This window comes from Fragaria vesca, linkage group LG6 (assembly GCF_000184155.1).
Source record: "Fragaria vesca subsp. vesca linkage group LG6, FraVesHawaii_1.0, whole genome shotgun sequence".
Taxonomy (NCBI): domain Eukaryota; kingdom Viridiplantae; phylum Streptophyta; class Magnoliopsida; order Rosales; family Rosaceae; genus Fragaria; species Fragaria vesca.
In genome coordinates, this window is record NC_020496.1 from 23103196 (window position 1) to 23116118 (window position 12923).

General features: G+C 39.3%; 2 protein-coding genes across 2 annotated transcripts in view; both read right to left on the minus strand.

Annotated features, from left to right (window-relative positions):
* The window catches only part of LOC101297271 (regulatory protein NPR5-like), a 2611-nt gene extending 1107 nt beyond the window's left edge, over positions 1-1504 (minus strand). Inside the window, 1 exon segment of the mRNA XM_004303562.1 lies at positions 782-1504. Within this exon segment, the coding sequence (XP_004303610.1) occupies positions 782-1276 (495 nt within the window). The 5' untranslated portion in view covers positions 1277-1504.
* Positions 1505-6832: 5328 nt separating this feature from the next.
* On the minus strand, positions 6833-9032 carry LOC101297562. Its single transcript, XM_004303563.1, has 3 exons — positions 9023-9032; positions 8319-8408; positions 6833-7454 (listed from the first exon to the last, which is right to left on the minus strand). Exons 2-3 carry the CDS (start codon positions 8404-8406, stop codon positions 7219-7221), a joined length of 324 nt encoding a protein of 107 aa, XP_004303611.1. The 5' UTR covers positions 8407-8408; positions 9023-9032; the 3' UTR covers positions 6833-7218.
* Positions 9033-12923: the final 3891 nt, after the last annotated feature.

Sequence of the window (12923 nt, forward strand, 5' to 3'; positions counted from 1 at the left end):
GAGAGAGAGAGAGGGAGAAGGGAGAGACATATGCATTGTGTAAAGTGATGATGGGATGTTTTTGCTAAAATTATGGGGTAGGTGGTCCTTTTCTTGAATTTTGTATTCCTGACGAGATCAACCAAATGGGGGAAGTGAATGTTTGGGAAAGATCTCCTATTGATTACTGTGGAAAGACAAGACCGGATCGTATCAAGATCTAAATTTAGAAAGACATGGAGGCTCATTTCTAAGATAGAAAAGAAACCCAGTTCAGGAAACTTGGAGCATCTGAGTCGTACATGAAATCTAAGAAAAAGAATGTTGTGCGACGATTACTTGAACATCATCACCCTTCCACTAACTTTACCTAGCTAGAAAACCAGAAGATGAAGAACAAGAAGAACGAACGAACACCCTATATGTAAAGGTAACCGAGGGCTGAGATAATTAAAAATTAATCAAAATTGGGAGGGAAAATGAGATTTGGGATTGGAAATGAAAGCACAACGTACTTCAGCTAGTTCACCCTCAGAAAATAGAGAAAACCAACAACGAGATTAGAAAAAAATTAAGTAGTTTTGTTTTGGCAGTGAGCAAACACACCAAACCCAGAAAGGGATTGAAGTAAGCTAGGATTAGTTGCAGTAATTCTTAAAACCCACCAAACATAAGACTGCAGTGCACTGGACTGCACTGCATCACACACTAACACAAAAACCAAGAGAGAAAGAGAAAGAGAAAGGCAAAGAGTGAAAAACACAGTGCGTGGTGATGATGATGGGAATTAGAAGAGAGAAACCTGAGTAAGCAATGCAAGTTGTTCAACACCAAAAGATCTAGCGGCGGCGAGAGTGTCAAGGGCGAGATCGACGGCTGAGGTGCAATGCGTGTGCCAACAGCCCCTCTCCCCACAGTTAGGCCTGGGCTCGTGTTTCTGAGGCACTATGGAGACCTGCCCGCTGTACAGAAACTGCAGCAGCAACAAGAACACCTCGTACCCGACCGAGTTCACCGGTATAACCTGCGAGCTGCTCATCCCTCCTCTCTGTGACGTCGACGACGACGTACCCGACCTGCACGACCCCGGGGATGACACCGGGTCGAGCCCCGAAGGAGGGTCCGGCCCGCAGAAGAACTTGCGGAAGAAGAGGCTCCGCGCAGCCAGGATGCACCTGTGCGCATGGACCAGACGACCCTCCACGCTGAAGGTGACGTCACTGAAGGCTTGGCCGTTGATGAGCAGATTCAGGTAGTCCAGGGACAGAGATCTCAGAGAGTCTTCCAGGCTGCTCATGGTTGATGGATCCACGGTCGTTACCTTTGCTTAGCTTAGCTGGGTTCCTGGCGATTTTGAATTTTGAGCGAGAAATACTGTTTTAGGGTTGTGTCACTCGGTCAGAGACAGAGAGAAAGAAACAAAGATAGAGACTGATCGAGAGAGAGAGAGACGAAACACTAAAATATTAATGGCTTCTCCATGTTGGTTTTCTGTGGATATTTAATCTGCTTTTGTTGCTGAAAGGATGAACAAGAAGAAGGAAGAAGATGAGGAAGAAATCACTGTTTGTTGTTTTTGCGAGAGATTCTTTTGCCTAAATGGAGTGATGTTGTGGTGGTATTGTGTTTGTAGATATTTTGTTAGAGAGAGAGAGAGAGAGAGAGAGAGAGAGAGAGAGAGAGAGAGCAAGTTGGGTGGCTGTTCTGGGCGGCTGAGCTAATTAAAAAAGAAATCTAAAACTAAATTTAAATAATTGAGTAGTTAAAAAAGGCTGGGGGAAGGAAGGAAAATGATGGGGAGGGTCAGAGATATGATTAAACAATTCATTTTGGTGATTAGAAAAAATCAACAATAAGTTGTATTATATTCGTTATTAGGCCCGTGCTTTTACTGTCAAAATAACCCTAAGCTACTGTTAATAACAGTAATTACCTTAATATAGAAATAACACTTTTTGGGGTGGGAAAATATCATATCATTTATTTCTGTATTCTGTTGACTGCTGTTGGACTAGTCACTAATGTTGTCCGAACTCTGAACTACTTTGTTCAATAAAAAAACAGGAAAATGTTGTCCGAACTTATTTTTTTATTTTTTTTATCAGTGTCTGAACTAATTTACACTATCTCTGTTTCTTTATTTTTCTTTGTTTATAGGCACAACTCAGAATAATAGGAGTTAAGAAGACGGTTCTAGGTTTCATGTAGCAGCGGCGGCGCCTCCTGGTGGTCTGCCCGGTCTAGGCGTTTCTGGTGTCACTATTCGGGTGGTTGGGATCATGTGCGAGGTGCTCCTTCTTGAGATTTGGTTGGGTATGGACGATTGAAGCTTGGAGGTCTGACGAGGAGGAGATTGGAGGTGTAGTTTCGGTCTGCGAGGGTGCTTTTGAGAACTAAATATCAGGGTTGCCAAAAGGTTAGTTAAGATTGACTGTTAGGGTTGTGAGGAGGGCTGGTGAGTTTTCGAGGTTGGCATCGGGTGCTGAGTTCTAGGCGTTGGTCGCAGTTCATCGAGTTTTTGGTGTGATGTGGTTCGTGCGGGGAAGACTGCCGAAGTGATTTGGAGGCGGCGGTTGTCTCAGGTGATCTGATCTAGTGTCCGACTTGGTTCTAGGGTTCAGGCAAGCTGAGGGGAGAGTTGGCATGTGGGAGTGGGTTGGGTCCTATTGCGCCTGGTCCATTTTCCCTCTTCTCTCTTACTTAGTTTTGTTTTTGGGCTAGAGTTTCCAGGTTCGGTTTACTATGAGCGGGCTTATTTCAAAGTCCTAGTTCAAGACAGTTTACTGTTCTGATAGGTGGAGGGGTACACCATGAAGGTCTCTAGGCCCCAAGCTCATCTTGACGGATGCCAAAATTAGGGTTATGTCGAATAAATTCGTTTTAGAAGTTCGCCTTTTTGAATGCATTTTGTTTAGTTCTTTGAGTGTCCGCTTTTTGGACTTTATTTTCTTTGTAGGATTGTAGTTTATTATCATCTTTTTGGATGGTAGTCTGGCTATTAGCTTAGTCAGTTGAGCAGTGGATATAAATGAGTCACTTGTGACCTTCAAGCTTGATCTTGTAAGATTGTATACGTATTAATGAATGGGCTATTCGCCCATGGGAATAACATCCCTTTCCCTCAAAAAAAAAAAGAAAAAAAAAAGGCACAACTCAGAATACAAAATACAAGAAAACCTCGATAATTTAATATATTAATAATTTTAGATCGTTTCTTAACATAGATTTTTAATTCAATTTTACCTCAATATTTAATAAGGATGTTGTTATTAAATCATCGGTATGGTTACAATCATAGCTTGGAAGATCTCTAATCATAATAGGAATGGAGAGCATCCCAAACCTAGATCACGAGTCTCCCGTCCGGCGGTGAGCCCTCCCGCCGTTGTTGGATTGGTCTTCGTTGGCTTCTTGTCGATCGGTGTGATATCGAGCTCCCTAATTAAGTTCTATTTGGGGAGGCTGTTGTGAGTTAGGAGAGGTGATGGTGATGGGGGTTGCTGTGGCCGACACGATTTCTCCCACTACGTGCAGGGCTGATCGACGGAGTGGTAGGCTACCATAGATCTGGAGGCGGACAGACAGAGACGAGGTCAAGGCGTTGCAAATTGAACCAGTCTTTTTTGATCAGGATGGAAACCGTTGTGTCTGATCTGGGCATGAGCTCAGCTTATGTCGTGGCCTCTTTGAGGAGCAATGTGGATGATAGGCTCTGGTAGGCGGTGGTCCGCCTGAGGGGGTGTGGTGGCACAAGGGCAAGCGCGGCGGTTGTAAAGCACAAAGGGCCCCAGAATTTTGAGGTCCCTGTTATGTCGCACTCGTTGATATGAACACAAAGTGCTACGTTTATAATGTATTTCTAACCCTATTTAACTATGATATTCTCGTAATAACATCATTTCTGACATGTTTTGTGGTTGTAAAGGCATGAAGAGCATAAAAGAAGAAAAGGAAGCTAAAACCGGCAAAATCTGAAGAGTTCTATTCAAAGTAGGATTCCTGGTCTAACTAGGAAACATGGTCCTACTCAAAAAAGGAATCCTAGTTACATCAAAAGTCTCACCGAGAGGCTCAAAATCATCATGGAGAGAAGAGTCCTACTTGGACTATGAGTCCTAACCAAAGAAGGAGTCTCACCGGAGCACAGAAATGAGTAAATCGAGGGATATGTCGTTTAGGAAACTTTCCTGTTTTGAATTAGGAAACTTACTGCTTATGAAACTTTCCTGTTCTGACTTTCCTTATGCATTTTACGAAATTTTCTATTCTTGTGACAGGTAGTTGAGTCAAAGAAGAAATACAAATCTAACAAGGACTTGGAGTCCTTTTGCCGTGAGAGAGGAGAAAGAGGGAGACGAAAATGCCGTGAATTTGAGAGTCCAAGAAGGACTCCTTGCTGCAAGTTGTCATCCTCAATTTAAGAAGTTTTTATGGAACTAATATCCAGAATAAATAGGAGAGTAAATTGTTTTAATTCAAATACCTATTTACCTTATTTCCTATTGGTTGGATGACATCATAATAAGTTGTTTTTCTCTTGAAAATAGGAAGCTTGGCCTGATTTGTCTCGAGAAGCTGTATCCTTATCAAATTCGGAATTTGCCCCAGAAATTTCAGTCAACTTCAACTTCGACGGATGATTGCTGACAGGTCACAATGAACCAGAAAACGTTCAAGATATGGATAGAAAGCTACATGTCTCTAGTTTTTAGATATTTTTACAGCTCATACATATATATTTTCCACGAAAAGATATTGCGGTTTGAGTGCATGAAGGTCAAATCCGCCGAAAATCAGCAATTTACACGGAGAAGGAAACCTTATTTGCCGGTCATGATTCAAGCTACATCAGAAGCACACACTACAAAAAAGAATTCGGTTAGCCACGGCAAAGAGCCGTCGCCAAAAGCCACTTTGCCCTCGCGAAAGAGCAACAGCGACGGCTTCGCGACGACATTTTTGCCGTCGCCGTTGAGGGCGTGGCCGTTGCTTTTGGCTACGGCAATGAGCCGTCGCCACCTTTTTGCGACGGCAGGCAGCGACTGCAAAAGCCGTCGCTTATTTGGCGACGGCAAATGGCGACTGCTTCCACCGTCGCAAATTACCCATTGGCGACGGCAAACTTACCGTGGCAAATTCTATTTATGAAATTAAAAAAAAATCTGGCAAGCATATTAGCTTGCCTAAATTTTTTTTTTTTTAGACAACCTATACAAAAAAATAACTTAAAGATACTGAAAAGAATTGTTCCATTCAATTAGAGTCCTCAAATGTCAATATATTACAACATAAGAACTATCAATATAAGCACATTAAACAGTAATTTGCAAGTGTTTCTACCAAATAGTTTTGACACAAGCACAAAACCAACTAAGTGCAACTATGTCAAAGCCTCCAGAGCCAAAGTTTCAATAGTAGATTATGGTAAATCAGAATCAAAATAAAGTAGCATGCAAATCATATGACAACACTAAGAATTAAAATAAATCAGACTTGTTGTATTCGTCCAATTCCATCTTGTAAGCCTCCATGGCTTCAGCTGGTCATTCCACAACTTCCTCTCTTCCTCACTCAATTCCTATACCTAATAACAACACAATAATTAGTCTCTAGTTCGGTCAATGAAAGAGGACATTGACTTGAAAAACCAACCAAAACAAAGAGTGTACCTTCCACTTAACTAAAATGAGAGCAGTAACGGTGGAGTTAATGATTCCTTGTCTCTCTAGTCAGTGTACCATCCACCACTGCACTGGTAGATGGGTTGAAGACTAGAAGAAAAAAAACATAACAGATGCAATTAGCAGGGTAACAAAACTAAAAACCAACGAGTATAAAAAAGATCTTAGTGACGTGCTCGAAACCGGGCGCGTAATTTAAAAACCCTTTTGTTATTAGTATGTAGTATTGGCAAATAGGGTTCGATCAATCCGGCGACTTAAAGGGCGCTCCTGCAGTCATGGTTAATGAATCAGTAACTATATGTATTTACAAGTATTCAGTTACAAATATACAAATGGTACAATAGATAAAAAGGGGGGATTTTAGGATTTCGTTCTACGTTCCTACTAAAACAGAAAATAAAAGTATTATATACAAGTGATCGGTTCATTCAACATTTCAAACAGAGATAGATTCAAATTCTAACCACACATCAATGTCAAGTTTCATTCCCAATAATCTGAAGTCATGCAAATTCTAATTCAAAGAAACAATCTCGAAATACAAGCTTGAAGAAGTCATTGTATCCCATTAATTCTACTTTAATTGTCTAAGCACAGAGAAGTCTAGAACTTAGAACATTTCATGCATAGGCTGCGATCGATACCTAGCGTCGACTCTAAGTACCCGTCCACATTAAACAGGAATCATTACGATTTATTAGAATGAGATTGAACAACAAACACATATCCGAGAAGTCGTAACATGCAATTGTTGTAGTTTACATTTTTCAACCATTGTTACATAGTTTCCACCACTTTAGATCTATACTTACTTGAAGAAGCTTAGCACAAATCATGGCAATCAGCTAGCATGCATTCTAGCTTTAGTAATTTAAACAAACCGCAAACTTTCAATCAACAAAAAAGTTGCAAGATCAGATCATAGGAAAATCATAAACGAAATACTAACATGCTTTATAAAATTGTGAATCCAAAGAACACAAAAGCAAACAAAACATGCTTCCAAAACTCAAACTTAACATCCGAAACATGCTATTAAATTTGCTAGAGAAGTCTGAACAAAAGTAAAGGTAGGTTTACACTTTGATCAATCTCCAAGAAAGCTTGATGATGCCAAAGGGATGCTCGGCTTCAGTGCTTCAAGTCACCAATGTTGCTGCCTTCATGGAGAAGTCCTTCAAGGCTTGGCAAGGGAGGATGAACTCAGCAAAGGTGGAGAAGAGGAGGCTCGGCTGCTGCTAGGGTTTTCTCTGGTTTCTACGTGAATGAACGACGACCCTTTTTTCTGATATAAAAACCTCCTTTTATAGTGGTCATGTCGACCTAGGGTTTTGCTCCACACCATTGATTAAAAATCCGATCCAAGGGCCACAAATAATAGCACAATATTTTCAGAGAATATTCCTTAGAATTCTCTAGAATATCTTGCACATTAAGAGTTTGAATTCGACTGGAATTGTGGCTGAATACATTGCTTGTTTTCCAAATTGAATTCGGCTTGAATCTCTCCTTGTTAATTGCTGATTTGCTGCTGATAATTCTTCCCATATTTGTGTCATTTAATGTCCCTAGAAAAGGAATATAAATCAGATATAAACTCTAGGAATATTAGGAATTTATATGGAGAATAAAAGGTAAGAATTTCCCTTAATTTCCTTGATGTTTGCTGCATTATCTCCACATAAATTCGGCTGGAAACCCTAAAAAGATGGTGCCATTCTCCTCCTTTTATGTGACAGAATTTCGGCCTAATCCATGTAGGATTTGGTTTCCTTGCTTCATGTGGAATCCCTGTCTCAAGAGGAAAGAAAGTTTTCAAAATAATTCAGGAAAGTCAAAATAGGAAAGATTCAAAGTTAGTAAGTTTCCCCAATCAAAATAGGAAAGTTTCCCAAAATGAAATAGGAAAGTTTATCCTTATCAAAACAGGAAAATTTCCTAGACGACTTATCCTTCTTAATCCGCCGTTTTTAGCTTCCTTTTTCACTTTTCCGCTCTTTTACCTTTACAATCACAAAACATGTTTAAAATGACAATATTAAGAGAATAACATAACTAAATAAGGTAGGAAATACGTTAACATCGTAGCACTTTGTGCTCCTATCACTTAGTCTGATTAAGTGATAGAAGAAAAGTTGGAAAAGAGATTATAGAATACTCAAAAAAATCAGGTAAGAGAAAGAAAGAGAGATGAATATGTTTGATTTGATAAAAAGCAAATGTTGTCCAATAAGAAGCGGTGTCATGTAATTGTTGCAGGAATTGGGCATACTGTTTTTCTGAGATATCTCGGATATTTTCAAACCTTTCCAGTTACTACATATCTATCATTTGCCACAATAGTATTTAACAATGCCTAGTGGATCAATCTAGCAAAATTTACATTTCCTTGAAATTGTCTCAATTACCTACTGTATCACTCAAAACAGAAGAGTATAGGAAAGCAAACAGTCCAAAAGATACCAATGCACATCTAGCTCACATATGTGGCAAAAAAAAGGAGTAATTAAAAAGACACCATGTATTAGCAAAAAAATTTCATCATGAATAAATATGGGAAACAAAAGAACATGTAGGTTCAACATCTAGAGTAAACATTTAGGATCATTAACTTCCAACATTAAAATTTAGAGTGCAAAACAGTTATGCAACTACCTTCTTGTTCCTTGACGAAACTAACAATAACAGGCTGATTAGTTGCATATTGCATGTTTAATGCCCAAGAGGAGTTGCTACTTTTCATCCCTGGTCACGAAAAGTTCATACCATTAAACAAGGTGTTTATGCAAATCATAAAACTTTAAATTTCAACACAGAAAAGAATGACAATTTATATATATATAACACTTGAGATAATTAAGTTTACCATAAAATGTGACTACACTCATATGTTTGTGAGATACCAATGCACACTTGAGATGATTAAGTTTACCATAAAACGGAGTTCATGATGTATGGGAAAAGATGAAAGCAAATAGACTGAACTGCCAGCTTTTCTGAAAATTTGCAGCAGCATATACTTGGTTAAAACTGTCACCAATGATTCATTTCATGTCTGAATGACATGAAATCAGACTTGACATAATCTCTTGGAAGTCTATTGTCAAATGGATCAGGTTAAGATCAAAAACAAGCAATACTAGGCAATATTTTTCCCAATTTGTCTACAAGGGTCGGATTCAACTATCGTGAACTTTAACAAAGAACTTAGAAAGCAAATAAGGTTCTATACCACACCCCACAAATGAAACAGCAATATGATTAATGGGAGTGCAGATGGTATTGAAATTCAAACTCTCAACAAGTACGAAAACAATGGGAATGAATAAAAGAATTTCAATCAAATCGGTTTGACTTACCATTTGTCACTCTTGCGATTGCAGACTCATAGATAGAGGAAGTCTCCAAGAAACAAACTCAATGATGACCCATGACATAGAGAAAATGAACTTAAAGAGAAAAGAGACATAGAACTCGAATTAGAATCAGAAGTGGAACTATATGTCAAAAGAGGATTTTCCCTGAACAGTATGCGATATTACCTCTGTTGAGGACAATCTAACCGTTTTAGCACAAGATAGTAGTCTCAGTTTCGAGAAACTTTCATGAAGAAACCGTTCTAATATAAGGCCTCCAACATGCACTTTCCAGCCATAGAAGCTAACAGACTGGACGAAATTCTGGAAAAGCAGAACTTCCATTTTTTGAAGATAAACTTCAATTGGACGTATTTCCACAACAAGATCATAACAAACAATCAATCAATCAAGAGGATAACCCATCTGCTCAATCACATAGAGACCCAAGAAAGGATGAAGATGGTTACCTCGATCAATCTAAAACTTGAATAGAGACGATGGTAAGGATTCACCAAAGAGCTGTGGTTAGAGGTGTCCATTCTCCATAACAACCGGTAGAATTCAAAGCGGTGCTCCTTCACTCTCTGCCTCATTTCCTCCGGCAAAAGGGCCAAGAGCCGGCCAAAAGCCGGCCAAGTTCCACCTCGAAATCCTCCTCCGGATTCTGATTTGCCAAATCGCGTCGGATTTGGAATTGCTGAAATAGAAGGTAGGAGGAGGAAGAGTGAAGAGAGGGGATTCGGCTGGTGGTCGTCGTTCGTTCTGTCGATGACCGCTCCATGGTGGCGGACTGGCAGCTGGGCGGAGCTGCAACTCAGTCTCAGACCTCTCTTCTCTCTCGACAAAATGAAGGGAAGAGATAGGGTTTTTCCATCTTATACTCTAGGCCTAGATTGAAAGTTGGGTTAAGATACAGATCAACGGCCGAGATTAAAAATGATGATTTTAAAGTTTGCCACGGCCTCTTTCCCCCCGTCGCAAATTTACCTTTTTTAGCCACGGCTCCACATTGCCGTCGCAAAACTTAATTTTTTTTGCCACGGCATAAAGTTGCCGTCGCAAAATAATTTTAATTTAGCTACGGAAACTTTGCCGTCGCAGCGCCGTCGCAAAAACTGGACCAATGGCGACGGCAAATCTGGGCCGTGGCAATTTGGGGTGGCTAACTGAATTCTTTTTTGTAGTGACAATTACGCAAGATACCCTAGAGATTTCCTTGGAGATTTACTTCAGGATTTTGTGCAATTAATTGAGACCGTTGGATCAAGATTTAATCAACGGATAGGAGGACTTCATGGATGCGCATTCACCTCTACATAAAGGCACCAAAGGGCAACGTTTTTGGCATCTATTCTTTCACACAAAAAATAGTAAACAACGCTCCTTTTCTCTCTTCCCTTGCCGTGAGTCTCCAAGCCAAGAAGCAAGAAGCCAATTCTTTTTAGGACGTTCCAAAAAGTTCTGAAGTTCTCTAGGCGTTGCTTCCACTCCACCGTCTCGAAAGACCTTTGTAGAACCAATAAAAGTGTAAACAATGTCTATTTCTGCTTTCTTTGTTTTGGTCTTGGTTTTGGATTGAAGTTATGAATTTCGTCTTTAAAATTGGATGGATGTTTTGGATCTGAAATTGAGAAATTTTAGAATAATTCAAGCATGTTTCGACTTGTCTATGATACATGTGATCTGTTTTGTTGCCATGTTGATTCATTAAATACATAGTTGTGTTTGAACTAAAACTCTAATTCTGCATGTTAGTGTTGCTAGGTTTTGGAACTAATTCACCTAATAGTCTTAGGCGGAAATCTAAATAGTGGAGGTTGTGTTATAATGGCCAAGACTATGTACGTGTTACATGTTTACAGATTAAGCAGCGATTGGTAAACTTGGGCATGTTCAAACTCATAATTCTATAGCTCTTAATGATTCATGTTTAGATAGACGGGTACGCTGAGTATCGATTGCAACATTTGCATGAAATATCCTACTTCTAAACGTTTTGTGGTTGGGAGATAAAGTTAGTAGAATTAATGGGATGCATGACCTCGTAGGTTTGCATTTCGAATTTGTTTTTAGTATCACTTGGCAATGAAATCGGTTGTGTGTTTGAGGAATGTTGATACTTGTTTGAATGATTATGAAATTGTTGGTTGATGTGTGTAGAAGATGATCACTTGTATATATTTATTTTATGTTTTGTTTTACTCACTTAGAACAAACAAACACCCCCCCCCAACCTTTTGTATCACGTGTACATTTGTAAATAAATACTTGTGAATATATGTATATTGTTAATTATTATCTCTTGCACAGTTGTGGTTTCCTTGATATGTTTTGATCTGAAATGTGTTAGAATGTCGCATCCTCGATGCATAGAGTTCAAACTCATTCTTCAGCTTCATATATAACCCTAACTCTACTTCACTTTTGTCGTAAAGTGGTTTCCAACCCTTCTGGATTGCCCTCTTTGTTATAGCTGCTCTAAGTATATGAGGGGTTGCAAACAACATACCCTTACAAAAACCAAGAGTTCTCCATGTCCACTTTGGGGTTAAACTCTAGATATTTCACTTCATCCTCTTCAGAATTGTATTCTTCTCCTATTGCTAGCTTCTTCATCAGAATCCACAGCCCTAAACATAACTTCATCATCTTCATCGCCCTTAGTTCCTTCCTCAGTAGCATTGTTGTAGCTTCTGGCCCCTTCTCATTGCCATTAACTTTGGTTAACCAATCAAATAGGTAATGACCATCAATCTCATACTGTATGACACCATCATCATTCTCAATAGGGTCATAATCTTCATCATTACTCTCATCATCTTAATCATCATTGCCCTTCTCATATGAACCATCTTTACTAACTTCGGTTAACCAACCATCTTCAAACTCATCAGCCTCATACACATCTTCAAAGTCATTACCTCCTCTCCCACCAGATTCTCCAAACTCCTCATCCTCACTGTCAATATCACTAGTTTGCTCTTCCGCTATCCATCTCCATTTTTCTCTTACCCTTACTCTTATCCATCACCACAGGTGCTCTCCTAACTTGAGTTGGCACTTCATCTCGGGCTTAAAAATCTTCACACCAAGAAGTGACGCGCTTGTTAGCGGGCGTTCAATTAAAAACCCTGCATATGTAGTATAGAGTAAGCTAGGTATCATTCTAGCTGGGAACTAAGGGTACTCTTGTGAACAATGGTTATGTAAAAAGCTAGTAACTATAAAGATAAATATTCACATGTATTTATTTACAAATATAGACGTGATACACAAGATAAATGGTTTAAAGGTTTGTTCTAAATTCTTAATAAAGAGAAAAAAACATGATAAACAAATATACAAGTGGATCAAATCATTCAACACTTCAACCAGAGAGAAATTTGAACCCTAACCACATAATAAGCTTCCAGACCTAAATCAAAACCCCAAACTCATTATTCAAACCCTAAACTCCAAATCCCCATATCAGAAGCTTTCCAAACCCCCAAAAATCGAAACCCTAAACAACTCACACAGTAAACCCTAAAATCAAAACCCCAAATAGTCCAAGCCAAAAAACCTGAAATTCACAACCAATAACCTTTGCACAGAGTCGAAACATAAGCCTCGATGTTCATATTAAAATTAATTACTCACCAAATTTGGGGATTTTTTCGGCTTGCTAAAAAAAATCCTTGTTCATCATTTGTTAATCTTGGTATCTACTCATCGGGCTTAGCCATCTCTTCTACTAAGGGTATTCAATCTCGTTCAATATGGGTTTTAGGTGTTATTCAGTCTGAGTGTTTTGTGGGTCTGGGAACACAGAGAGAGAGAGAGAGAGAGAGAGAGAGAGAGAGAGAGAGAGAGAGAGAGAGAGAGAGAGAGAGAGAGAGAGAGAGTAGTTAGTTAGTTAGTT

Bases quoted from the DNA above. Each gene is read 5' to 3' on its own strand.
- LOC101297562 (XM_004303563.1), bottom strand. From the start codon at position 8,406: ATGAAAAGTAGCAACTCCTCTTGGGCATTAAACATGCAATATGCAACT. The intron at 7,455-8,318 runs GTAGTTGCATAA...CTCTTGAGACAG, and splicing joins TTTCGTCAAGGAACAAGAAG to GGATTCCACATGAAGCAAGG.